This window comes from Plectropomus leopardus, chromosome 10, assembly GCF_008729295.1.
Source record: "Plectropomus leopardus isolate mb chromosome 10, YSFRI_Pleo_2.0, whole genome shotgun sequence".
NCBI lineage: Eukaryota > Metazoa > Chordata > Actinopteri > Perciformes > Serranidae > Plectropomus > Plectropomus leopardus.
Genome location: NC_056472.1, coordinates 34,381,087 through 34,408,110, shown reverse-complemented (window position 1 = coordinate 34,408,110; position 27,024 = coordinate 34,381,087). Strand labels below are relative to the sequence as shown.

Here is a 27,024-nt window from a genome sequence, read left to right as displayed (position 1 = left end):
AATGATAATAATACTTATTGTTGTTATTGTTATAAAGATTTCAACAGTCTAGCCTAAAGTCCCTTCTGTACTGAATCTCTCACGGGTTTTTTAGCCTAATTAAAAAAAATGCTAGATGCGGGTGCTTTTATTTTGAAGTGTCCCCCGGATGTTGGGTGCGCGCTGCTGCGCGGGCTCTGACGGACTGTCCGCTGCAGACAAACCGAGCGCACCTTCACCTCTGCGCATTTTCTCTTTCTGCTCCAGAAACCCGCAGCTGATCCGGATCCATCCTGTACAGCACAGACCGGACCAAGCCGAGCCGAGCCGAGCCGAGCCGGACCAGCACAGACCAGACCAGATCCAACCCGAGCCACAGACAGACGGACAGACAGACAGACGGGCTGCTCCTCCTCCTCCTGCAGAGCCGGACTCATCCTCCTCCCGGTAACAACCGATCACTGTGTGTGTGTGTGTGTGTGTGTGTGTGTGTGTGTGTGTGTGTGAGCGCGCGTGTTTGCGTGTGTGTGCGCGCGTGCATGCGTGTGCCACTCCCTTCCGTCCTCAGCTCTGATCACGCGCCCTTAAATTCCCCGGCAGACAAACGATCATCTCAGGTGATCGATAATCATATCAGCGATCCGATCGGCCTCTGTGTGTGTGTGTGTGTGTGTGTGTGTGTGTGTGTGCGTGCGCGCGCGCGCGCGCGCAGGTGTATCACAGGTGTGTCCATCATGAAGGTCACTGGGAGGAAATATGAACAGCTGATGATTATTGGTGAATTACGTCACATTAATCGATAATATCAGCCCACCGTTGAGACATGATGAGAATTTTATGGATATCAGAGCTGATATTTATCGATCACAGAATGATGAGATCATATTCTTCTTTATTTTGAGTCCTAAAGATCACATTCAGCACCAAAACAGTTTTATGACCATAATGTGACTTCACTGACTGACTTCAGGTACCAAATATCATATTTAGATGTTTTATTTTAATGATGTATTCATAGAATCAACATAAGAGGGGCCCAAATCTGCAGAGTCCCCCTCCCAAAAATAAAGATGGGAAACTATGGTCCTGTAAGGTGTGATATTATTGGTCATGCAGCAGCAGGTAGAGCTGTACAGCCAATAAACGAGCAGCACGCTGTGATGTTGGCTGTGATATCTGAACTGCTCCTTATGATTATGGCCATGTCTCACAGTTATTTTATATAACTCTGATACTTTTCGGTAATTATAATTTCTGACAGCTCGTGTGCTTACCTGACCAAATGAAGCAGGTTTATCAGTTTTATTAATATATTCATATTTTGCATTTTAAGCATATGTGAATATTTGTAATTTTAGTTTCATTTTCTGCGTATAGGTTTATGATCTGCATGAATTCTGTGTGTGAACGCCTGATTCTGTCTCTGACGTGTTGAAAAAATGTGAAAAATCAAAATAAATGTGTGTGTTTCTGTGTTTCAGAGGAGATGCTGTGTGTTCGTCTGTGACGTGTGCAGGGACTCGAACCTGTGACGGGGATCCAACATGGCTGCGTTAACAGTGTGTGTGCTGAGCGTCCTGCTGCTGCCTGCCGTCAGCGGTCAGTCCAAACCTCCCTGCAACGCTGCATTAATACACCGTTAGCCTAGCTTAGCACAAAGACTGGAAGCAGATAAAACACCCCCAAAAATTTAAAGAAAAAAAGCCAACTTTAAAGAAAAAAACACCAAAATGTCATCTTTTAAAAAGCCCTACATTCCTTTAGGAGAAAAAAAAACAAAAATCTTTAAAGAAGAAAAAAAACACCAAAAACGTTTACAAAAAAAAAGCCAAAATATCTACATCAAAATTTTTAAAGAAACAATAAATAAATAGAAAAAAAGGCCAATTGCCTCCTTTTACAGTGCCCCATTTTTTTTGGGGAAAAAAATGCCTGAAACTTTTAAAGAAAAAAAATTGCCAAAACATTTTACAAATAAAAAAACAACAAAAAACTGCCAAAATGTCTTTCTTAAATAAACCACCAAATTTTTTAAAGAAAAAAAATTGCCAACAACTGCCAAAACAAAAAAATAAAAATTACAGAAAAACACCAACATATCTACTTATAAAAAGCCCTATTTATTTAGGAAAAAATGCGTTTTTTTTAAATAAAAAAACAAACACAAAACTTGGCCAAAAAAAGGCCAAAAAGTCATCTTTACGAAAACAACGCACACATTTTTAAACATGTCTCCTTTTACAATGCCCCCATTTTTTTTGAGGAAAAAAAATGCCAAAAATCTTAGAGAAAAAAATTGCAAAAAAACAGAGACTAAAAAACCTGCCAAAATGTCCTCTTTAAAAAACAGTGAAAGCAGTGAGGTTCAGGAGCTCCTGACCCTCCGAGCAGAGGACGAGATCAGCCGCCAGATAACAGAGACGATCAGTGATCATTATTGACGTGTGATGTCATTGTCACACTAGAGGCCCCACACTGTTGTGTTAAACCTCTTTAGTTTCTGTGGTGTCGGCATGCTGCAGACACATGATGTTTGGTTTTGTAAAGAAGGGACTTTGTAGAGGCTCTCTGTGAGGGGACAGGACGGACGTCTCTGAGCTGAAGTTCAGCTGAGTCCAACAAACCGATGAGAAGGACTTCAACTCCCATCATGCACTGGGGTCAGCTCACAGAGACAGTAGAGAGCAGGGTGGAGATTTACAGGAACACTGTCACATTCCTGCAGCTTTACTAATGATTTGTTTCTGCAATTACCTCCTGATACACACACACACACGCGCACACACACACACACACGCGCGCACACACACACATGCACATGCACGCACATACACGCACACACACACACACACACACACACACACACACACAGTCGTCAGTCAGTCTGAGTCAGTTTGTTTGTTTTTGTTGCGATGTGTTTGATAAGACACACACACACACACACACACACACACACACACTACACTTTCCTCTCATTGTGTGTGTGTGTGTGTGTGTTACAGTAGACTAAACAGTGAGTGTGTCTCAGTTTGGGGAGGGTCTGTCAGATTCCTGAGAGCTCGGTGAGGTCAACCCCCCCCCCCCCGACATGAAGGATTTACTGGTTTTGGACAAAGACACTTTCTACTGGACAGACATGAGATCAGCTGACTCTCAGTCTGTCTCCATCGTGTCAGAAAATGTCCCACTCAAACTGGACTTTTAAAATCCATAGACATGGGGCGCCTGGTGGCTCAGTGGATAGAGCAGGCGTCCCATGTTCAGAGGCTGTAGCAGCCGCGGGTTTGATGCCAGCCTCGTCCCTTTGCTGCATGTCATCCCCTCTCCAGTTCCCCCTTCACACCTGTGCCGTCCTATCAATTAAAGGCAAAAATACCCTAAAAAATACATGTAAACATGTTCCAAGATAGAAATTTTCGGTTCTAAAAATGTTCTCAGAACGTTTAAATGCAACCACTGAATGGTGCAGGAATGTGGCAAATTTTTTCATTAACATATGACATCACATTTTCATAAAAAATGTTGTGTAATCTCAGTCCTCAATAACATGTTCTGAATGTTGCTTTGAAAATGTTCTTCCATTGTTCTCATGTAACATTGTGGGAATGTTTTATAAAAGAACATCTTCTGATCTGTCATCTCTCAACATCACCAAAACATCCTCACAACGTTGCAGCTCAAACGTTAGTCAGGGTGTAACTTCACAGGAACATTATTTGCAATGATAAACATCCTTAAAATGTCCTTTAAACGTTAGATTAAAATGTTTTCTTTAAAACATTATTGCAGCTTGTAGGTAACATTAGCCGATGTTGTGGGAACGTTCCCTGTTAGCTGTGGAGTGTCTCTGGTATTTTTTTTTATTATTCATTTGTGCGGTAAAGACTTCATGACTTCAGTTATCTGACGGTCAGTCAGAGAGATCGTTCGCGTTTCGTCAGTTTCAGTTAGTGTCTCAGTGTGATGTCCTCAGTTCAGACTGGAGCTCAGTGTCCTCCGATGGTGGTCTCTGCCTCCATCAAACCGGCTCAGAGACAACTTCCTGCTCTTAAAAATGTCCCTTACATGTCTGATGTCTCATGTTGCCACGGCAACCCCAGCAGCTGCTCAACCTACTGTTTATGATTAACAACAAAACAGCCACACACACACACACACACACACACACACACACACACACACACAGTTCTCCAGCTGCAGTGAGGACAGATGGACGCACAGACAGCAGTGTGTTGGTGTGTAAACGGGGGGCGTCTCCGTCTGTCTGTCTCTCTGTTTATCACAGTTTGTGTTACTGATAAACAAATTAACCCTCAAACTGCACAAATTGAAATTGGGAATATAAAATATGTCTAATTACATTTGTAATGTAATGTCAGTTTGTTTGTAATGTCAATTACAAAAAAACTATTTATCACAAAAATGATCATCTGGAAGTTTTGAATCCACAATTCCTCTGAAATCGTGGACTACACCTCCCAGAATTCCCTCATACGTGGACGCTCCCACGTATGAGGGGCTCGCCTTTCCATCACGGCTCCATAACACGCCTACGTGGCCTCGGATTGGAAATAATGACGACTAGTTTGGTGGCTGCAATAGAAATGAAGCTGCTGATGTTTTGAACATCCGTCGCCATGGTTACTGGGATGCTATCAGAGGAGAAGTCACATGACATCAGTCAGTGGAAACAAGGTCAGCTCCACGTTGTGTTTTATCAGGTTTTACCAAATATTACTAAAGTTTTGACCAAATCTGTGATATTGAGATTTAAGTCTGTTTTTCAGGAGTGAGCTGCAGCCAAGAGGGCAGCAGAAACTTTATTACGACAATAAATACAGACAGACAAACCCTTCTGTCACATAAAATCAAGTAAAAATGAGACACAAAACAGAGTTTAATACATAAAAAACATACCACTGACCGCCCAGCTAGACATTTTTAGTTCCAAAAACGTTCTGAGAATGGTGCAGTGCGACTAATGCAGTGTTTTAGTGACGTTTTCAGCGTCAAGTTTTCTTTTAGTTCCCAAAACATTCTTCTCAAAGTTCGGGTAAATTTCTATAAACACCAAAAAATGTCAATTTTCAAATTACATCACATTTTCATAAAAAATGTTGTGTAATCTCAGTCCTCAATAACATGTTCTGAATGTTGCTTTGAAAATGTTCTTCCATTGTTCTCATGTAACATTGTGGGAATGTTTTATAAAAGAACATCTTCTGATCTGTCATCTCTCAACATCACCAAAACATCCTCACAACGTTGCAGCTCAAACGTTAGTCAGGGTGTAACTTCACAGGAACATTATTTGAAATGATAAACATCCTTAAAACATCCTTTGAAAATTAGATTAATATGATTTCTTTAAAACATTATTTCAGCTTGTAGGTAACATTAGCCGATGTTGTGGGAACGTTCCCTGTTAGCTGTGGAGGAGCGACGTTTTTCCTGGTGATTCTGCTGGTGACGGCAGGAGAGTCACTCAGTGGATCTGCTCTGTGCTTCACTTCATGGTTAATTCTCCTGATTTTTCACAAAGTCTGACACACAGATCAACAGAGAGGACTCAAAGTGTAGCGTCCTGAGAGACATGAGTTCAGGAGACGTGTGATGTTGGGACATTTGGGTTAATAGATTTCTATAAGAGGACGCCAGCAGCCTGAGGCAGCAGCTCTGTTGTTCTCACTGCGACAAAACACATCATTGTCTGGAGCTGTCAGCGTCCTCTACGCAGAGACGCTGCTGTCTTTGTGTGTGTCTGTGGACGTCCTGCGCAGAGACAACACGAGGACCTTGGTCACGTGCTGATACCTGCTCTACATACTGATATCTGATCACAGCGTGGACGGACTCAGAGGACACACTGAATAACACCTGGTTCATTACGCCAATAACGGCCCTCATTTACGGAACAAACGTACCACAGAAAACGGAAAACCACTCAAAAACTCCATGCTACAATGAATTCTCACGTCAGGTCTCAGCTCATGCAGAAAAGTAACTCTGAGGCTAAGAATTGTTATTAGATCATTTTCTGACTGGCATCTAAGGGGCTGGCTCTGTGGGGCTGGCTCTGCGGGGCTGGCTCAGTAGGGCTGGCTCTGTGGGGCTGGCTCTGTGGGGCTGACTGTGTGACTGGCTCAGTAGGGCTGGCTCTGTGGGCTGGCTCTGCGGGGCTGACTGTGGGGCTGGCTCTGCAGGGCTGACTGTGGGGCTGGCTCTGTGGGGCTGGCTCTGCGGGGCTGGCTCAGTAGGACCGGCTCTGTGGGGCTGGCTCTGTGGGGCTGACTCAGTAGGACCGGCTCTGCGGGGCTGACTGTGGGGCTGGCTCTGTGGGGCTGGCTCAGTAGGACCGGTTCTGTGGGGCTGGCTCTGTGGGGTGGCTCTGCGGGGCTGGCTCAGTAAGGCTGGCTCTGTGGGGCTGACTGTGTGGCTGACTCAGTAGGGCTGGCTCTGTGGGGCTGGCTCTGTGGGGCTGACTGTGGGGCTGGCTCTGTGGGGCTGGCTCTGCGGGGCTGACTGTGGGGCTGGCTCTGTGGGGCTGGCTCTGCGGGGCTGACTGTGGGGGGCTCTGCGGGGCTGACTGTGGAGCTGGGCTCTGTGGGGCTGGCTCTGTGGGGCTGGGTGGGGCTGGCTCTGTGGGGCTGGCTCTGCGGGGCTGACTGGGGCTGGCTCTGTGGGGCTGGCTCTGTGGGGCTGGCTCTGTGGGGCTGGCTCTGGGGCTGGCTCTGCTGTCTAGGACTGTGGGGCTGGCTCTGTGGGGCTGGCTCTGCGGGGCTGGCTCAGTAGGGGACCGGCTCTGTGGGGCTGGCTCAGTAGGACCCGGCTCTGTGGGGCTGGCTCTGTGGGGACCTGGCTCTGCGGGGCTCTGTGGGGCTGGCTCTGTGGGCTGGCTCCGTAGGACCGGGGTTCTGTGGGGCTGGCTCTGTGGGGTGGCTCTGCGGGGCTGGCTCAGTAAGGCTGGCTCTGTGGGGCTGACTGTGTGGCTGACTCAGTAGGGCTGGCTCTGTGGGGCTGGCTCTGTGGGGCTGACTGTGGGGCTGGCTCTGTGGGGCTGGCTCTGCGGGGCTGACTGTAGGGCTGGCTCTGTGGGGCTGGCTCTGCGGGGCTGACTGTGGGGCTGGCTCTGCGGGGCTGACTGTGGAGCTGGCTCTGTGGGGCTGGCTCTGTGGGGCTGGCTCTGTGGGGCTGGCTCAGTAGGGCTGGCTCTGTGGGGGCTGGCTCTGCGGGGCTGACTGTGGAGCTGGCTCTGTGGGGCTGGCTCTGTGGGGCTGGCTTAGTAGGGCTGGCTCTGTGGGGCTGGCTCTGCGGGCTGACTGTGGGCTGGCTCTGTGGGGCTGGCTCTGCGGGGCTGGCTCAGTAGGACCGGCTCTGTGGGGCTGGCTCAGTAGGACCGGCTCTGTGGGGCTGGCTCAGTAGGACCGGCTCTGCGGGGCTGACTGTGGGGCTGGCTCTGTGGGGCTGGCTCAGTAGGACCGGTTCTGTGGGGCTGGCTCTGTGGGGTGGCTCTGCGGGGGGCTGGCTCAGTAAGGCTGGCTCTGTGGGGCTGACTGTGTGGCTGACTCAGTAGGGCTGGCTCTGTGGGGCTGGCTCTGTGGGGCTGACTGTGGGGCTGGCTCTGTGGGGCTGGCTCTGCGGGGCTGACTGTGGGGCTGGCTCTGTGGGGCTGGCTCTGCGGGGCTGACTGTGGGGCTGGCTCTGCGGGGCTGACTGTGGAGCTGGCTCTGTGGGGCTGGCTCTGTGGGGCTGGCTCTGTGGGGCTGGCTCAGTAGGGCTGGCTCTGCGGGGCTGACTGTGGAGCTGGCTCTGCGGGCTCTGGGGCTGGCTCTGTGGGGCTGGGGCTGGCTCAGTAGGGCTGGCTCTGTGGGGCTGGCTCTGCGGGGCTGACTGTGGGGCTGGCTCTGCAGGGCTGACTGTGGGGCTGGCTCTGCGGGGCTGACTGTGGGGCTGGCTCTGCAGGGCTGACTGTGGGGCTGGCTCTGTGGGGCTGGCTCTGTGGGGCTGACTGTGGGGCTGGCCCAACTGAAAATCTGAAACTAAAACCGATGAAATAACCCTCTGTGTGTGTGTGTGTGTGTGTGTGTGTGTGTGTGCGTGTGCGTGTGTGTGTGTTCAGGTCTGCAGTCGGAGGACAGAGAGTGCGCCTTCGCAGACCAGGGGGTGGAGCCTCACAGCGGGCCAACCAATGAGCTACGAGGAGTGGTGCAAGACAACGGCACAGTGCGCTGCATCCGTGGCTCCCGCTGCTATGGACTATGGGAAAAGAAACCAGACGGGGAAATACAGCTGGTCAAGCAAGGTGAGACACACACACAAACACACACACACACACACACACACACACACACACAGGTTATTTCACTTTGGAGGGTATGTTCACATCCAAACCCACTTCCTGTCCTCCAGGCTGCTGGACTCACATTGGCAACCAGCAGGAGTGTAATGGCGACCGTTGCCTGGTAATAGCGACACCATCTCTGATCCAGAAGGGCTCCTACAGGTTCTGCTGCTGCAACCGGGACCTCTGCAACGCCAACTTCACAGAGGCCCCGCCCACCGCAGACACCCCTGCCCTCAGGCTGATAAAGACGGATGGACGGGATGACAGCCAGACAGGTGAGCGGGTCACACTGCACTGACCAATCAGGAGCCTCGTAGGACCGTTTGATGTTTGAAAGTTCAAAGTTGAAGCTGAAATCCAGGAGCTGAAAAAAACCTCGGTGGTTTTTCACGCTTGTTGTCCTGCTGGTTAGTTTGTGCAAAACACTTTGTTTTTAGACACACATTTTAAATGAGATGGAGAATAAATTGATTCCCACATGATGTGTTCAAGGACCAGCTGAAAACTCAAAATCTACCACTAATATCTGTTTTTACAGTCACTGGCTGTGAAAAAAGACAAAAAAAAAAAAAGAAAAGAAAAAAAAACTATTGCTAGTTTTTTAAGCCAATTTTTTTGTTTTTTAAAGAAACCAATATGCAGTAAATTAAAAAACAACAAAATGCAGCAAAGTTGTATGTCCCTTCCCTTAGCCAGAATAAAAAAATAAGTCCCTCCCAGCCCTTTTTGCACCCCCCCCCCATGAACAACAAACAGCCCTAATTATTATTAATTTTATAAGACATCATTTCCTTTTTTGAAGAAGCTCTCCGTGTATCTGTCCTCAAATCGACCTGTGTTCATGTTTCTGTCATACTTGTGATGTCATGCTGATGATGTCATCACCCCGCAGACCGCCAGCCGCTGCGTAGGGAGGAGACGGTGCTCATCGCCCTGGTAACCGTTGCCATAGCAGCCATCTTCATTGTGGCATTGTTCCTGGTATACCGCATGATGAAAGGTGCTCATACACACACACACACACACACACACACACACACTCTGAACACACAGTATGTAATTAATAATAATGAGTGTGTGTTTGTTTTTGTGTGTTCAGGAAAACAGAAACTGAGTCTGTCAGCTCTGGATGTGATGGAGGCTGCAAACAGCGACGCTGCTGTCGACCTGGATCACCTCAAACTACTGGAGGTACACACACACACACACACACACACACACACACACACACACTTTCTCAAGTTTCAAAGCTTTAAATGTGTGTGGAAGGTGTGTGAATTCAGCACAAGGAAACTGATTGTCGTCGTTCCAGTATTTCAAAGGGTTAATTCCAGAGTTAATATAATTATGTTCACTCCTCCTGTGTTTATGTGTGTCTGTTGTTGCACCACATGTTTGCAGCTTGTCTCATATTGTGTTGTTTGTTGTTGGTCCGATCTCTCGTTCTTCAGCGAGGAACCTTCCTCTGTGTTCGGTTCTGTGTAAAGATGGATGACAGTAACGTCTGTCGTCTCTCTTTGAGGCTAAACATTTGAAACCTGAATTTCAGAGGATCTAAATATGAACCCTGAGGGACACCGCTGTCTCTCTAACGGCGCTCTCCTTCTTCCTGGCAGCTGATTGGTCGGGGCCGTTATGGCACGGTGTTTCGTGGCTGTCTGAACGAGCGCTGCGTGGCTGTCAAACTCTTCACCTCAGCCAACCGGCAGAACTACGCCAACGAGCGCTCCATCTACTGCCTGCCGCTGCTGCAGCACCACGACAACATCGCCCGCTTCCTGACCGCCGACGACGAGAGGACGACGAGCGACGGGCGACCCGAGTTCCTGATCATCATGGAGTTCTACCCGCATGTAAGAGACCCAACCAGCTGGCAGGGGCTGCCTTCTCCCACTGTTACCACACCACGATTTCACTTCTTTATTGAGTCTCGAACATCAGCAGGTTTCTGTTTGTTGTCGTAAAACCAACAACCTGCTGAACTTTACTAATCGGCATTTGATAGATAAAAGTTTAAATCAAATCTCCAATCAAAACGTGACCTTGAAATCAAAAATCTAATTGCATTGTGGATTTAGAGAATCGTGTTCCCCCATAATGATCACAGTGATTTTATCATCTATAAACTTCTGACAGTAAAGTTTAGCCACTATAAACTCGTAGAAAGGAAACAAAAAATACAGTGAATCCCTGTGAAACCACCAAAATCTTGTAATAATACTGAGTCTGTGTAAAAATACTGTGAAGCAGATGTTTGTTTGTACCGTCCAGCGCTAAACTAACAATGTTTGTCTTCACCGCTGTTGAGAGAAATGATCCGGAGGCTTCGTGTTCAGGTCATGCGTGCAGTTCGCGAAACGGCCTGCAGGGGGCGCTGGTCTGTCTGACTCATGGATAATTATTATGTAATGACAATAATAATAACACTAAGGACAGTTATAATGACAAGATGCCAGATGTAAAGATGCTCCTTTTCATTACAGTGGAGAAAAAAAAGCTTTCTGTCTTCCTGGTTTACGTCCTCAGCGTGCATCCAGCTGAATGTGGTCAGCAGCCACGGCGCCATGGTGATTTCTTATCTATAGACCAACATGGGGGGGTGCTAAGAAAAGAGTTTTGGGAGGAGCTCGCAGCCGGCTCTGGTTCTCCTTGTGGATGGCACCCTCGCCGAACTGCAGCACCCCGGCTTTACAATGTGATGATGTCACCCATATTTAAATCTCTTTTCTCGGCTTAAGGAAATTTTTACAAATATCAAACCACTATGAATCAAACACTGAGAACACAAAGAGTCCTCACTGAGCTGTTTGCAGACGGCTCATTATAACGGAGGTCCGAGGGGGAAAATGATCCCTGCAATACAGCCAGCAACCACCGAGGGGGGGGCTGACTGTCCATTAATCATGTTATTGTGCTGCAAGACGGCGCCTTCAGTCCTGCTTCCTGTCTGGAGCCACTGACCACACACACACACACACACACACACACACACACACACACACACACACACACACACACACACTCCAAATCAAATCTTTATCATGTTTATCTTTTATTCACAAACTCACACATAAACAGTTTTAGCTACTTGTTTATAACCATACACTGTTTACACACAACTGTTTCACACACACACACTCACACACACACTCACACACACACAGTGTGATGTCTGGTCTGCATTCCTCTGCAGCAGTCAGACAGTCATTACCCGCTGACTGTCAGCTTACACACACATTCACACACACACAACACACACACACACACACACACCACACACACACACACATTGTTTTATTATTTATTATTACTTTGACACATTACACATATTATTTTATTGTCATTATATGCAGACACACAAGAAATCTGTCTTTGTCTTCTTCAGGTTGAAGTTTTTGATATTCGCTTAAAAACTAACAAAACTAAACGTTAACAACTATCTGTGTGTGTGTGTGTGTGTGTTTTACAGGGCTGTCTGTCCCGTTACCTGTCTGTCCACACAGTGGACTGGTCCACCTGCTGCAGGATGATCCCTGTCCTCTGCCTCTCAGATCAGTATAAACCAGCTGTGGCCCACAGAGACGTGACCAGCAGGAACGTCCTGGTGCGAGCCGATCTGTCCTTATTATTATTATTATTAGATGATGATGATTATTATTATTGTAATTATTATTATCTGTGTGTGCGTGTATGTGTGTGTTTAGGTTTTAAATGAAATATATATATTTTTAAAACCGATGTTCACTGTAGTTTTGATCTAACAAACAAGAGGTAATAGTGACTTTGTCCAACTTTAGTGCTGTAGTGAGTATGTATGTGTGGGACTACAGTGTGTGTGTGTGTGTGTGTGTGTGTGTGTGTGTGTGTGTGTCTGTGTCTGTGTCTGTCCCAGGGCTGCTGGTGTTAAGTATTAGAGCGCAGCAGCAGTCAGACTGTCTGTCCTCTGTGTCCTCTCACACATCCCTGTCCTCTGCCTCTCAGATCAGTATAAACCAGCTGTGGCCCACAGAGACGTGACCAGCAGGAACGTCCTGGTGCGAGCCGATCTGTCCTGCGTCCTCGCCGACTTCGGTCTGTCCATGAGGTTGACGGGAAGCCGGCCCTGTCGCCCCGGAGACGATGACACCATGGCCATATCTGAGGTCAGGTCATGTGATTATGGTAGGACATGTGGCAGGTGAGACAGGTGTTTACCTGTGTGTGTGTGTGTGTGTGTGTGTGTGTGTGTGTGTCTGTCGGCAGGTGGGGACGGTGCGCTACATGGCACCAGAGGTTCTGGGCGGAGCTCTGAACTTGAGGGACTGTGAGTCGGCTCTGAAGCAGGTGGATGTTTACGCTCTGGGGCTGCTCTACTGGGAGAGCTTCAGGAGGTGCTCTCACCTGTTCCCAGGTAACTGTGCAACACAGCACACACAAAAAACACAGAGCAAACACACAGACAGCAAATGCCATGAGAGGACATGACTTCCTCAAAAGAACGATTAAAAGAAGATTTTCCCTTTACTGAAAAAAAACGCTCTTTTCTTTAAAAATCTACAAGAAACTTAAAAGACAAAAAAATGCCTTTTTGTCTTTAAAATTGACAGAAAAATAAGAAAAAGTATGCCAAAAGAATAAAATCTTTTTAAAAAAATGTAAAGAAAAAGCTAATATTAAAGAAAAGCAATAAAAAATTACAAAACATGTTTAAAAGAAAATCACTAAAATTTCAAAAATCTTTAAAGATGAAAAAAAACCTGTTTTTTTCCATTAAAAATAGGTTCTTTAAAAATCTGTGAATTCAAAGAAAAAAAAATCACCAAAATTGTTTCTTTAAATATGACCAAAAGGCTTTAATGAAAAAAATAAATTGCCCAAAAGTTCTTTGATGAAAAAAATGCAATTTTTTTGGAATTAAGATATTGCCAATTTTTTTAAAGAAAAAACTTACTAAATTTAAAAAAAAACAACATAATTTCAGAGGTAAATTGGTAATGGGTAAAAATGTGTATGAACCCTGAAAGGTGCACAAGTGTAGTACAGCAGTGTGATGTACCTGTCCGTGTGTCCAGGTGAGGCGGTCCCTGAATACCAGCTGGCGTTTCAGGCTGAACTCGGGAATCACCCGACCTTTGAGGAGATGCAGATCCTCGTCGCCAGAGAGAAATTCAGACCCAGATTCCCTGAAGCCTGGAAGGAGAACAGCCTGGTCAGTGCTCACCTGTCCTCACCTGGCCTCACCTGTCCTTACCTGTCCTCATCTGTCCTTACCTGTCCTCATCTGTCCTCACCTGTTCTCATCTGTATGGTGTTGTACTTGTAGTGATGTTGAGTTGTAGTACTGACAGTAGTACTTTTTGTATTTTAGGCATTGCGTTCACTGAAGGAGACGATGGAGGATTGTTGGGATCAGGACGCTGAAGCTCGACTCACTGCTCAGTGTGCAGAGGAGAGACTGTGTGAACTCACACTGCTGGGAACACACACCGCAGTACAGAACCACAGGTACACACCGCAGTACAGAACCACAGGTACACACCGCAGTACAGAACCACAGGTACACACAGTAGTGCACGACCACAGATACACACATAGTAACTTGTCTCTGTCTCTCAGGAATCTGTCTCAGGTGGGCTGGCCTCCTCAGGTTGGCTCCGCCTCCTCCTACATTGAGGATATGCAGGTGGGCGTGGTCAAGAATCTCCAGGGAGATGGCCACCCAGCGTTGGTCATCAAGACAACCACGAGTGGAGCCGACGGCACCGAGAAGAATAGAAACTCCATCAACTACGAATGGCAGCAGGCACAGGTAAGACAGGTACCACAGCTACAGCAGGTACCACAGCTACAGCAGGTACCACAGGTACCACAGGTACCACAGGTACAACATGTATCACAGTTACGGAAAGTTCAACCAGTGACAGACAAAAACAAAATAAACCATCCAATTAATTTATTCATCTCTCTCTGTCAGGCTCGCTCATCCAGCTCAGACAGCTCCGCCCTGACGCCAGCCTCCACCCTCTGCGCCATCTCTGAGTCACAGTGTAAGTAAACACTAAGTACGATTTTAGTATAAGTAAACACTCTACAGTTTTAGTGTAAGTAAACACTTATTGCAGTTTTAGTGTAAGTCAAGTCAAGTCAATTTTATTTATAGAGCCCATTATCACAAAACATGGTTTGCCTCAGAGGGCTTTACAGCAGGCACCATCCCTCTGCCCTCAGACCCTCACATCACCCAAGGAAAAACTTGAATGAAAAAGAACCCCTGTAAACACTAAATACAGTTTTAGTGTAAGTACACAGTAACTGCAGTACAGTACTACTTTTGGCAATTTTTAAAGAAAACTTTGTGGTGATTTTTATTTACTTTAACTGTTTTAGGGATTTAAAAAATGTGGCCTTTTTTTCTTCTCTAAAAAGTTTTGGTAATTAAAAAAAAAAATTGGCAATGTTTTCCTTGAAAGTTTTTGGTGATTCTTTTCTTTTTCTTTTCTTTTTTTTGGTGATTTTTGCAGAAAATATGCTTTCCAAGCCAAGCCTGCTAATGTTAGCAGTGATTCCTAGTAGATGTTACTTTTGGTTCTTGTCATTTCAGCATGTGCTGAGTCATTTCAACATGTGCTGAGTCATATGAAAATGTGCTGAGTCATTTCAACATGTGCTGAGTCACGGGCAGGAGGCTAGCTGCTGCCAGCTATTAGCTGGCTTCAGTTGTGATGTGTTTCAACGGTTTGCTGCCCGTTAGTCTGCTAGAGTGGACACATTTGCACTTGTTGAGTAATTAGCTTCCTCACAGTTATTTGAACATGTCCTCAGAGAGCGCTGTGTCCCTGCTGTCCTCCAGGTGGTGCTATGTCCAGTGTCCCCGTCTGCCTGCAGCTGACTGAAGAAGACCTGGAGGCCAACAAACTCGATCCCAAAGAGGTCTTTACTTTCTCCTCTTAATTTTGCAGTCTCTCTCTGAGCCAACCTCTGTCTCCTGACACATTGTTAACATGTCGACACCTGTTCACGTCTCCGTCGCTGCAGGTCGATAAGAACTTGAGGGACAGTTCTGATGAAAACTTGATGGAACATTCTCAGAAACAGTTTGGATCAACAGAACCACAAACTACCAACCTGCTGTACCATCAGATACGGCAAACTGCTGAGGTATAACTGCAACTAGGGCTGGGTATCCATTAAAAACACACAACACCAGTACTAACACCAGTGCCCTTTAAGTGATCCAGATACCAGTAGAGTGTTTCATTCGATACCCCGCATGTAATTGGAAACATTTTGATGTTTAAAATGACACTATCTCTGCACACTGAACTGCTGGCTCCGTCAGATACACTATGCTTCACTCCACTCCACCTCAGACTGTATGGGCTGCAAGTTTTCATTTCTTGTGATAGTGAAGAAATGGCACGCCTTATTCTGCCTCTGACTGGCTTACTCTGACGTTCTTACCCTAACTCTAACCAATCCCACTCCACTAGGAAAAGCTAATTTAAGTAAGGGGTTATACCTGCTGCGGTAGTGGGCTAACCGCATGTTACATTAAATTGAAAAATGCTTGCAGTGAATAGTTGTGAGCAAAGCCATACCAATAGTCATTTTGTTTAGATCTGGGTACAAAAACAATTAAATTTAGGTATCATTTGAGAGGAAAGTTTTGATATGATTTGGTACTACCTAATCGTATGTACCCTAAGGGAGCACTGAATACCCAGCCCTACCTACAGTCACCACAGAGGTCCCGGTACTTTAGTGAATTTCTTGTGTGGCTGCTCTTGAATGGTAACCGGAGATCTATTCCTGTGGTTCCTCCAGGTGAACAACTCTGCATTGGCAATTCAGGGTGAACTGGGAGGTGTCGGTGAGGTTGATATCCCTTCCTCCTCTTCCACCTACCCCCTTCCCAAACAGCAGAACCTGCCCCAGAGGCCCACCAGCCTCCACCTCCTCACCAAAACCACCTCGACCGCTTCTCGACTCAGACTAGGAAAGCTCAAGTCAAACCACAGACAGGTATAGTCACGCACTATCTGTGGACTGATTCACCATCATTGAGACAGCTGCAGGGGAAGATTGTGGCACTGAAGTCTGTTGATGTTTACAGGGATAAATCTTAAATCTTTCAGCCTTGGAGTTGTATCTGTCCACTAGGAGTGGAACTGTCCTCACTAATCCAGAATATTCTGTGTTTCAGGTGGAAACAGGTGTTGCTAAGATGAACACGGTGACAGTCGCCACAGCTGTAGAGCCCCACGCAGTAACCACGGTGACTAACAACACCAGCACAAGAGGCAGCGGCGCAGCGGCAGGCAGAGCCCATTCGACAGCGGTGGTCGCTAACAGCTACAGTGCAGGTGTCCCCACACTGGTGACGAATGGTCTGATCGGAGGAGGTCGAACCAATCCGGCAGGGCCACAGCTGGAGGAGGAGGACAAGATGGAGGGGGAGCTGATGGGAAGAGAGGACAATCGTATGAACCTGCTCAACTCCAGTCCTGATGAACATGAACCACTGCTGAGAAGAGAACAGCCACCCGCTGAGAGCGAACCCCTTTCTCACCTGATTCATCATCAGTCACGAGCCGGAAGCATCATGCCGGGACGAGGCTCAAACTCCAACAACAACAACAATAGGACAGCACTGGGATCAAACCTAAAGATCCAGAATTTAGAGTGTGGCCTGGAACGGATGATTGGTTCAGAGGTCAGTCAGGGGCGGGGCATCAGCAGTCCCAAACCTGAGCCACATCCAGTAAGTCAGCAGTTGAGTGGATCTGCCGCCACAGCTCCAGTGTCAAATCTTGAAAATAAAATTCTGCTTTCTGGTCCAGCAGAACGGGCTCCATCTGACCATAAACCAACACCACAGGCCCCTCCCACTGACTTAGGTGTAGGCCCATGTGTTCAGAGAGTGCTGACCCCTGGATCCAGAGGCCTAGAGGATCATCTGATCCACTCCACTGCCACTGCACAGCTACCAGGAAGTGGACCACCGGATTCAGGCTCACTAAATGATCCAGTGCTGGTCCCAGAGGCCCCAGGACCCCCAGCTTCACAAGCACAGGACCAATTCACCTCGGCCTCATCTTCAAAACCCCTAGATTTTCATGCCCTTATCCCCCATTCAGAAATTCAAGCCCTAAAAGTTCCAGCCTCAGATCCAGAAGCTCCAGTCCTCAAAGGTCCAGTGAATCCAAAAGCTTCACCTTCAGAGGTTCCAGCCTCAGACCATCCAGCTCCAGAAACTCAAAATTCAGAATCCACTGCTCCTGCAGAAGTGTCAGCTCCAGAACCTACAGCTCTACAGAGTTTAGCCTTAGATCCACAAACTCCAGCTCTGGAACCGGCCAGAGCCAAGAGGCGTGAGCGTCCTTGTTCCCTGGACCTGTCTTCACCCTGCATCTCATCAGGTGAGTCAACATTAAATGTTTGAGAACTGATGTCATATAACTAGCCCCACTGCACCACTCAGATTTGATGGCGTAGAGGTCTGCAGAAACAGCATATGTTCCTTTAGGAACATGACACCCCTCCTACAGTGTTCAGTACCTTTGATTGTAATAATTACACCCATCTGTTTGTTTGATAATGTTTTCCCCTCCCTACTCTTCCTCAGATGATGTTTCTCTGACAGATAATGGCAGTCTGAGCGCTTCAGGAGAGAAAATAAAACGTCGTGTTAAGACTCCGTACACTCTGAAAAAATGGCGTCCAGCCTCGTGGGTTGTTTCCACGGATACGGCTCTTGACCCAGACTTTCAGCTCAACACCAGTGGTAGTAGCAGCAGCCAGACCCAGTTCTCTTGCCTTCACAGAGCAGGAAGCATTGGCATCCCTAAGATCAATCAGTCGAAATCCAGCATGGCTGTGTTTTGGGTTGGAGGTGGAGCCACAGCGACCACAACATCTGAGCCTAATGGAATGACCTGCTTCTAAAGGGTTTTTTTGTTGTTTTTTTAAGGAGAGCAGATTCATTTTTCCCTACTTTGTCTTCCTTCTATTTTGTTGTGGAAAATTGAGATCACTGACTGTCGCACTGTTCAGGCTCCCCAGCACTGACCTGAGGCACAGAAATTGGCCCACTGTAAGAGGCTCCCAGGTCACCATGTTGATTTGTTGAAGTTTTTTGACAAAGTCACAGGATGTGGCATGAAACAGCTTATAGGACTGTTAAAAAAATTACATATCAGTGAGCTGGTGTCTGGATTTCTTGTTGTATCTACATTTTCTTGACTCAGTTGGACACTTTCTAAAGGATTGCGTCGGAGTGGGTCAGTCCTGTGACCATCTGTCCTTCGACTTTGACCCTGCCTGTGTAGTGCAAATGCCCATCTTTAAATTACATTGTGAATGAATGTGAGGGGATTCCCTGACTTCTAGATGGTTGGTTCAAGTTGCAGCTAGTCTTGTGGCAAGTTCAGCTATTTATAGGTATGGCTTTGAGCTCCCACTGTGACTCATGTTGGACAGTGGAGGACAGATGTGTCATTGATCCTATCTGATGACTAAAATTGACCAAGAGATTCTCAGTCCTGTTGCTGGTGAGGTGAGGGAACTCCCTTAGTTGTTGATGATTGGTCTCTAGATGCAACTAGTCTTGTGGGTAGTGTAGTTGTTTATAGGTATGGTCCTGACCCCACCAGGGTACAAGGAGCCCAAAGATCTCAGTTGAAGGTTAGGTGAAGGAAGTTTCTTTCTGGTAAACATTTGGGCTACTACTACTACTACTGACTCTTGTGGCCAATGGTGGCCAGGTGTGTTGTTGATCCGATCTGAGACCTAAAATTGCCCCAAGACCTTCAGAATCCTGTCACTGGTACAGTTAGGGGAATTCCTTGCTTCTAGATGATTAGCTTTTGTTGGGACCAGCCTTGTGGTTGATGGGTGTGGTCAGTTGTTAGTGGGTGTGATCTTGATCCTGTCTGAGGGCTTGGTTGTGATGTTAAGGGAGCACCTTTCTGGTAGATATTTGTGTTTCTGCTATGATTCAGCTTTTGGCCAGTGGAATTATCTAGTCAGTGTGACCAGAGAGGACTGGGGTCAGTAGTCATATGTTTTTAAAGCACTTTAAACAAAGTTAGCATTGTTTAGGGAACTAACAAACCATATTGGATACCTCGTGCAATTACAATAGTAAAAGCGACATTTATTTAAGAAGTTCTTCTCTTGCGTTTCTTGTGTCTTTATACTGTGTTTAGATGATTTGCTTTAAACCTTTACTCTAGCTATGCAGTCAGCTCATGATCCCTTCACCTGTGTTTGGCTCAGATTAATCAATGTTACTGTTGGGGAATCTTTGTTCTTCTAATTTGCACTTTCTTTTATCAAGTAGTTTAAACTGCCTTGTGAGGTCAGCTCTGACCGCCATGTTAGAGCTGGAAGAGGAGAGTAAGTGGAAAAGAAAAAGAGACAAAATCTGAAGAAAGAAAACAGAGAGATAAGCTTTGTTCCATCAACCTTGTCACCTGTGTCAGCCACGTACAATCTCCTCAGGTAACTTTGCAATGCTGATCTAGGCTGAAACGCTTTCCATTTTCTTTTTCTTTTTTAAAATATATTTAAAGACGAGCATAAGATGAAAAGGGATGAGAGGAAAATCTGTCTGACGATTGACAGAGTTGATCCAACAAACAAAATACGCCTTTGAACAACTCCAAAGCTGTCTTTTCTACATGTTGTATCATGTTCGTCACCAACCATCCAAAGTCTGTTGGATTATTGAATTTAGGACGGAGATCAATCCTACAGTGAGTTACCAGTTTAGTAAGAACACTGGTGCACTGGTCTCAGTACGCTTCAGACTAAAAGCTGTTTCTCACCAATGCAGTGATGCTGAAAACCCACTTGTGAATTTCCTGCAGGACAGCTATGCACATCAGCTCAAGTTTAATTTAGACTGAGCACCTAGAATTGCTATGACCTGAATAACTGAGAATCTTCATGGGAGTTGGAAAGAACTTCCACCCTGCAACTCCCCACCATTCAGTCAGAACCGAATAAGCCTCTTGGATGAAAGGTAAAATGTCTTCAAGAAACTCAGGCAAGTTTAGATACCACGATTTATCACCTAGAAGGTTAAGATCGAGTTATCTGCGTTGCTGTGCCATTTTCCTCTAAATGATTTTCCTCCCAAATAGTGCCCATGTCGACTCCTCACAACACTTACCTAACCAGAGTGACAATTGTTCTAAGGGGTTAATTTTAACAACAAATTGGACCCCAAATTTGAAGCTAATGTTAGCTGTTGTGGCTAGCCTTGCTTCCTGATGGAGATATAACATCAACATGTGCACATCAGCTACATTAGCATTGTCATTGTATCCCCAGTCGACCAGATTGATAAAACAATCTCCCCATATTGGGCATGAGTGAGCTGTGACCTGGGGGTTAATTTGTTTTAGCTAAGCATTGGCCCGCCTTACTCTGCCTCTGATTGGCATACCCTGACATTTTTGACCTAACCCTAACCAATCCCACTCCTCTTGCCTGAACATAACCAATCTAACCAATGAACATAACAAGAACCAAGAGAGTAGGGCGGGTCCTTAGCCATCCAAAGAGTTGCACATTTGTGAAATGGAGGTATGACATCAGTTAAAAAGAGAGATGTCATCGGTCAAACATATTTTTCAGCATATGGAAATCCACTAAAATTGGGTTCAGTCTGAATATTTTCCCAATGCACACATGTTCTGCAGATGCGTTCAAGCATTCCCAACCTACGAAATCAGTTTTTATTTTTGCAAATTTTTGGACAAAGATTTGTGCTTGGTTTGAAATGGCATTAAATCATCCAACAGTGTCTGAAAGTTGGTTTGAAAGTGACTTAATTAAAGACTATCTTGTTCAGACCTCCCTGTAAACCTGCGGACGACTTCTCACGAGCCCTCGAAAGCAGTAGTTACCACAAGTTGACACCAGGGGTCGCCAATGTGCACAATTGTTTCACTTAATTCATCTCATAAATATTTATCCACAGCACTTTATTATAGTGTAACTGCAGTGTAAACTGGCCCGACCTGCTCGCTATCTACCAGATGTTTTAGATGCTAAACATGTACTTTTAATTTCATTAAATTGAAACATGATGGTCTGTGTGAGTCAGGAGGTCTGAAAATCATATTGGTGAAGTTTATACTTTTATGTTGTTATTGAAAAAAGTATATGCATTTAGTAGTAGTTGTAGTGGAACATTTTAAAATGTAGGATTTTTTTAATGGAGTTTGGTGAGACATTTTTAACAGGAGAAGTTTGAGATACTAACTTGGACTGAATTATGAGTCAATCCATTTTCTGCTTTTTTATATTTATGTTTTGTTGTTACAAAGTCACTGTCAATCCATAGTAAAAGTTTTTTTTTGAATGGCTGATTTTATAAATGCAAAGTTATAATCTTTAAGATATGTATGCGACACACCTGTAACTACAGTAAAATAAGTTCACTTACTGGTATTAACATTGAGAAAGCATTACACACTTTTTATATTATTGTCCTTAATTTTAGATTGGTTTTAACACACACAAAATTAAAATTGTATTTCTCTCTTCACCCACACACAACTGTCAGCAAATATGATCACACCGTTGTTATTTTCCTTTAATAACATTTTCAAATGCCTTCTTAATGTATTTCTGTTTTGTTATCTTTGTATTTTCTACTGTTTGTACCGTTTTTAGATATTCTAATATGTAAATATGGATGACAGTTATTTGTTTTAAATGTAAATTTGTGAAGGCAGATCAGTGTGACCCAGTCGAGAGCTAACTGAACCAGGACTAACTAACTGGTTTTGGATGCAAACTCTTCAAACAGAAGGCTGTAAAGGCCACAGTGCTAACTGCTCTCTGGAACAAGGGATAACCTCTGTGAATTTAGCCATTGTTATTTGATAGCTCTGGTTTAGCTAGTCCTAGCAGAGCTATTCCTGGTTTAACTCGCTCTGATTTAGCTAACTAACTGTGATTAGCCCTGGTTTAGCTAACTCTTGTTAAGTTAGTTGTGGTTTAGCTAGCTCTGCTCTGGAAGCTTCGGGTATGTTCAGAACGAGTACGAAACACATTTTCACTTGCTACCTAACTAGCAACGTATGCAACAAGCGTGTTTGTGGTCAGCTTGAATCTACGGATTTGTTTGGAAATATTCGCTCCAACAAACTGTTGGAATGTACCTATAGGCTTGGGCGATACATTTCATACCTTCACACCTCAACCAATTTTGACAAATAGAATCCCACAAAGTGTTGCGACAAGTAATGTTCTAACACCTAATTTCCTTATTAAACAGAAAAAAAAAATTGCCCACCTTTTGAATTCAACTTTCTCCTCTCGGTCACTGAAGACTGTCAAAACGTAATAACCTTGTTAACTAAAAGTTGAATTGAAGACTTCAGAAAAGACACTACATTAAAACTCAATAGAAACAAAAAAGAACTCAGTCAAACCATCTCGGTTCCTCTTGTTAAAAATCTAGTTACTAAGTCCACACTAATCAGCAGCTCCGGTTTGGTTCAAATAAATCCTTACTTCACCAAGTAAGAGGTTATAAACATGCTGTTATTCTCCACCGTCTTTCTCTGCCTGCTGGCCTCCGGTTGTTTACAGTCCTATAACTTCTCCCTCCACCACTAGGTCACTGTGTCTTTCAGCTCAGCTGCGTTTTCCACCAGTAGATACTGGAGACTGAGCTCTGATGGTGCGTGCTGTGTACTACATACAGTGAGTTTAATAGAATTGGGAGCCTCTGGATTTATAATTTAATTGAAAAAATAAACCTCCAGGATATCCTGGTATACTGTAATACTTCGCAAGCCTAAACGTTCTGTTATTCAGAGCATCACACTCTCGGAGCAGCAGAATGTACTCGGATTACACGCTCCGTTTCTTCGAACGACAGCGCTCTCATTTCAGTGTTGAGGATCAGATTGGATTCATGACTCAGCATGATCTCCAGCCTTTTTGTTTTATTTATGTACAGCCACTTTTATTTTTGCTTTGACTAAATATAAAATCACATCACTTCTAAAATGTGTGTCATCTGAAGTCTGAAAACACGTTTAGCCTACCGCTAACGGTTAACCTCTTGCTAACGGGTAACCATCCCACTAGCGGTTAGCCTACTGCTAACGGTTTGGAGTGAAAAGGGCCAACATCAGTTCTTCACTTTTACCTTGGAAATGTGCCAGAAAGCGTTGAATCTGGCGGGTTATCCCTTTAAAGGTCATTTACTGTAGTTTCTAGTCATATAGTTATCGCAGTGTTTTAAGAAAAGGATCTACATCTGTATTTCTGCATTTAGGATGAACAGAATAAACCACGTTTAGCTCCTGCATGAAACATCACACCACCGAAATGCTATTTATATGATTTCTGTTTTCTAATATCCAAATGTTTTATTAATATTTCAGACAGTGCAGATGCAGTAACGATGCAGGACGAGTTTCTGCCACGGCTAACAGTGTATATAGTACATTTAAAAACATCAGATTTCCCTGCTGTGTCCTCTGGGGAGGTTTGAATTTCATGTCTGTTGTTATTATCATGTGTATTTCTTATTTGTGTGTATGAGAGTATGGACTTTGCAGTAGTGTAAATACTCTGTACACATCATTACACACCGTGTACTCTCATATAGGACCAAGAACCACCGGACTGTCGTATTCTCACAATCCTCCGACTGTTTCACAGAAGCACGTTGTAAAGTCCTTCATGGTTCATGCTGAGATTCCTCCCAACACGGTGTAAATCCAATAACTCGATCATGAATATTATCATGAAAATGATTCATCATGAATAAAGTGCAGAGGATCAAAGAGTCACAGTGTTTTTATATTTTTCTGATTTACTGTTTGAGCAGCTGTAAAACAGATGATGTTCCAGTAGCTCACCTGGTAGAGCGGGCATCTCGTGTCCAAAATATATATATATAAAATAAACACATAAAAATCCTAAAAAATATTTATTAAATGAATAAATTTAAAAATAAATGTTCCGTGCTTAGTTTTGAATATTTGAAATTTGGGTTCGTTTTCTTTGGAAATTGGATGCATCTTTTTAGGAGTGAAATAAAATGTATGTGTGGCTAAACTTCAAATTTCCTCTCTTGATTTGTTAGTTGTCAATGAGAAATTAATTCTTTCGCAGATGTCTAGCCACACATTTTCATCTAAACTCATCACTAGATCTTTTCCCACATCAAATCTAATTATTTTTTTTTACTGTGGGCACTAAGGTCTCCTTATCATCTATAAGGAGAACCAGAGGCAGGAAAATATTAAAATGCCTAGATTTGTTAAAGGTATTTGTAATTACTTTCTTTTCATTTTATACAGTATCAGGTTCATTTTTGGTATAAAGAGAAACTGAAGAGTGGATCCACCTTGACATATTTAACCGTTTCACCTACAAGGCATGTGCATTTTAAATGAGGTGGGGAACTTTTAAAATGGCTAGATTTGTAAATGGAGTTTGGACTGACTTTTCACATTCTTGTCTATCAATTTTTGATGTAAAGAGAAATGCTGAAACTGAAAAGTTACTCTTTTAAATAAGTGACAATTTTCAATGTAATAAACATGCCGAAAACAAGAGTGGATCATTCTGATTTGTCACAGTTTTTTACATTGTTACTTACATAGTGTGTACATTTTGAGGGAGGCCGTAAAATATTAAAATTGTGAGATTTGTGAATGGGTTTTGGTATTACATTTTTAATTAAATTGAATGAATTAAATTAAATTTAAATTGTTGCATATTAATTTTCCATGTAATAAACATGCCAAAAATAAGAGTGGATCATTCTGACTTGTTACAGTTTTTTTTTTTTTTTTTACATTTTTATTTACACTGTGTGCAGTTTGAGGGAGGCCGTAAAATATTAAAATGGTGAGATTTGTGAATGGGGTTTGGTGTGAGGCGGACGAAGAGTTTTGAAGAACAACAGCGCCACTCAGCGGTACCAACTATACACTGCAACCGGTCCCAAACCACGGTGTCCTCTGAGGGTCAAACCGGTAAGAAGTCAAAATGTTTGTTTTGCTGGGAGTAGGAGGACTGTCAGTGCCCCATCTGTGCCGCCTGAGACGGTAGTAGTAAACCACATAAGAATTCATGCGACTCCATGGTCATCGAACCATATTTCTCAATATTTCTCCCTAACAACATATTCTTACTTCAGTCTATGTGGTTATGAAGTGCGTGGATTTTTTTGAACGCGCTATCGTGTGAACCTTTGTTTCCACCAGGGTTTATAGGAAAAGTGATAAAACCGCAAACCTTATGTGACTAACCTAAAAATAGTGTTACAGAAATGGCTGTAACTCAAAAACTATACGGACTTGTATCACATTTTTGGTACCATAGGACTCAGTGGTATGTAGTCCAGTGTATGTATAATATAAAGCATATAAAATAAGTACTGAAGTTATTTTTGCGATTATCTATCAATAAAGGCATGATAAATTTCAGATGTTAATAATTTTGATTTTGACATGTGTAGCCACATCTTGACACTTAACACAGAAAATTTCATGTTTCTATCTCTAACAGAAAATTATCTATAGGGCTTTTACTTAACATGCTAAGTATAGTAAACAGACGGTAATGGGTTAAAACATAAATGTATCAAAAAATATCAGAAGTTGGTTCAGCATCCTCAATAACCTCCAAAAGAACCCATGAAATGTCATAATTAGCCAAGCAGATTCTGATGTACTGTCAATATATATAATCAATATAATAATATTCTAATAATGACAAATATATAAATGAATAATATTAATATAATTTATTATTATTGTCAAATAATTGTTGTGGAACTTCTCACTCGCAAACCTTTTTTAAATCACAAGTTGTTTTCATCAATAATCAGTTTTATTTTATGCACATTTTGCTTTTCATACTCCCGAGACGGGCGCTCTTGTTTGTCCAAGTGAGGCTGCCGTAGATGGCGCATGCGTAAACAGGATCAGAGCAAAATCAGGCGGGCAGGCGGGACGATCGGCCGTGCAGGTCCAGGAAGGCCCGGGAGGGCCCGGGAGAGTCTGACAGGATCCAGGATGATCCGAGAGGGTCCAGAGGGAAGTGAGACTCGTTTTTAAATTCTGCTGCTGATCTAAAAGCGCGGGAGTTCACGGTGGACGGGACGGAGACTAACCGGCGCTAGTTAGCTCCTGTTAGCACGATGCTAACAGCCAACATGGCGGAAAAACAAAGTGAGCAGAAACTTTCTTTCTAATTTAAAACTAATTTATCGGGTTTAAACCGGATTCTAATGCAGTTTATTCCGGAACAAGTTTATGTGAAAAATGAAGTGCAAATGACGGAATCAGAAATGTTTTCATGTTAATCGTAAAATGTCTGTTTTTTAAACGGAGTTTGGTGTGGCGGGCGTGCTAACGTGTCCTCAGCCCCTCACTGTCACCTGTTCAGCAACGTTCAGTCTTTATTTTTACATGTGATTCTGTCCCTGAAAACAGTAAAACTGTAAAGAGGTTGTGCCGAATTAAAAAGTGAATCATTTTCATTCGTGACTTGTTTTATAATTTTATATTTGAAGTGTTTACATTGATCTATATTTTAAATTGTCAGATTTTTAAATGGAGTTTGGTTTGATGTTCTTAAACACGACAAGACATGCAGACATGAAGATGGGCTGCTTATCTTTTCTCACGTTTTTATTTTATAGATATATTATTGTTGTGTTTAAAATATTATAC

At 44.2% G+C, this 27,024-nt stretch overlaps 1 protein-coding gene across 1 annotated transcript; it reads left to right on the top strand.

The window, feature by feature from the left end:
- Window positions 1-176: 176 nt before the first annotated feature.
- On the top strand, window positions 177-24,126 carry LOC121948890 (bone morphogenetic protein receptor type-2-like). The gene is made up of 19 exons (XM_042494420.1): window positions 177-426; window positions 1,461-1,578; window positions 8,099-8,281; window positions 8,389-8,598; window positions 9,216-9,323; window positions 9,423-9,514; window positions 9,940-10,176; window positions 11,793-11,858; window positions 12,238-12,465; window positions 12,566-12,713; window positions 13,375-13,511; window positions 13,671-13,807; window positions 13,919-14,111; window positions 14,277-14,349; window positions 15,153-15,232; window positions 15,338-15,460; window positions 16,127-16,324; window positions 16,506-17,721; window positions 17,928-24,126. The coding sequence occupies exons 2-19, from the start codon at window positions 1,524-1,526 to the stop codon at window positions 18,245-18,247; spliced, it is 3,804 nt and encodes a 1,267-aa protein (XP_042350354.1). The 5' UTR covers window positions 177-426; window positions 1,461-1,523; the 3' UTR covers window positions 18,248-24,126.
- Window positions 24,127-27,024: the final 2,898 nt, after the last annotated feature.

Coding starts and splice junctions, on each gene's coding strand:
- LOC121948890 (XM_042494420.1), top strand. CDS start 1,524: ATGGCTGCGTTAACAGTGTGTGTGCTGAGCGTCCTGCTGCTGCCTGCC. Junction 10,177..11,792: donor TCATGGAGTTCTACCCGCAT/GTAAGAGACCCA, acceptor TGTGTTTTACAG/GGCTGTCTGTCCCGTTACCT. Junction 17,722..17,927: donor TTCACCCTGCATCTCATCAG/GTGAGTCAACAT, acceptor ACTCTTCCTCAG/ATGATGTTTCTCTGACAGAT.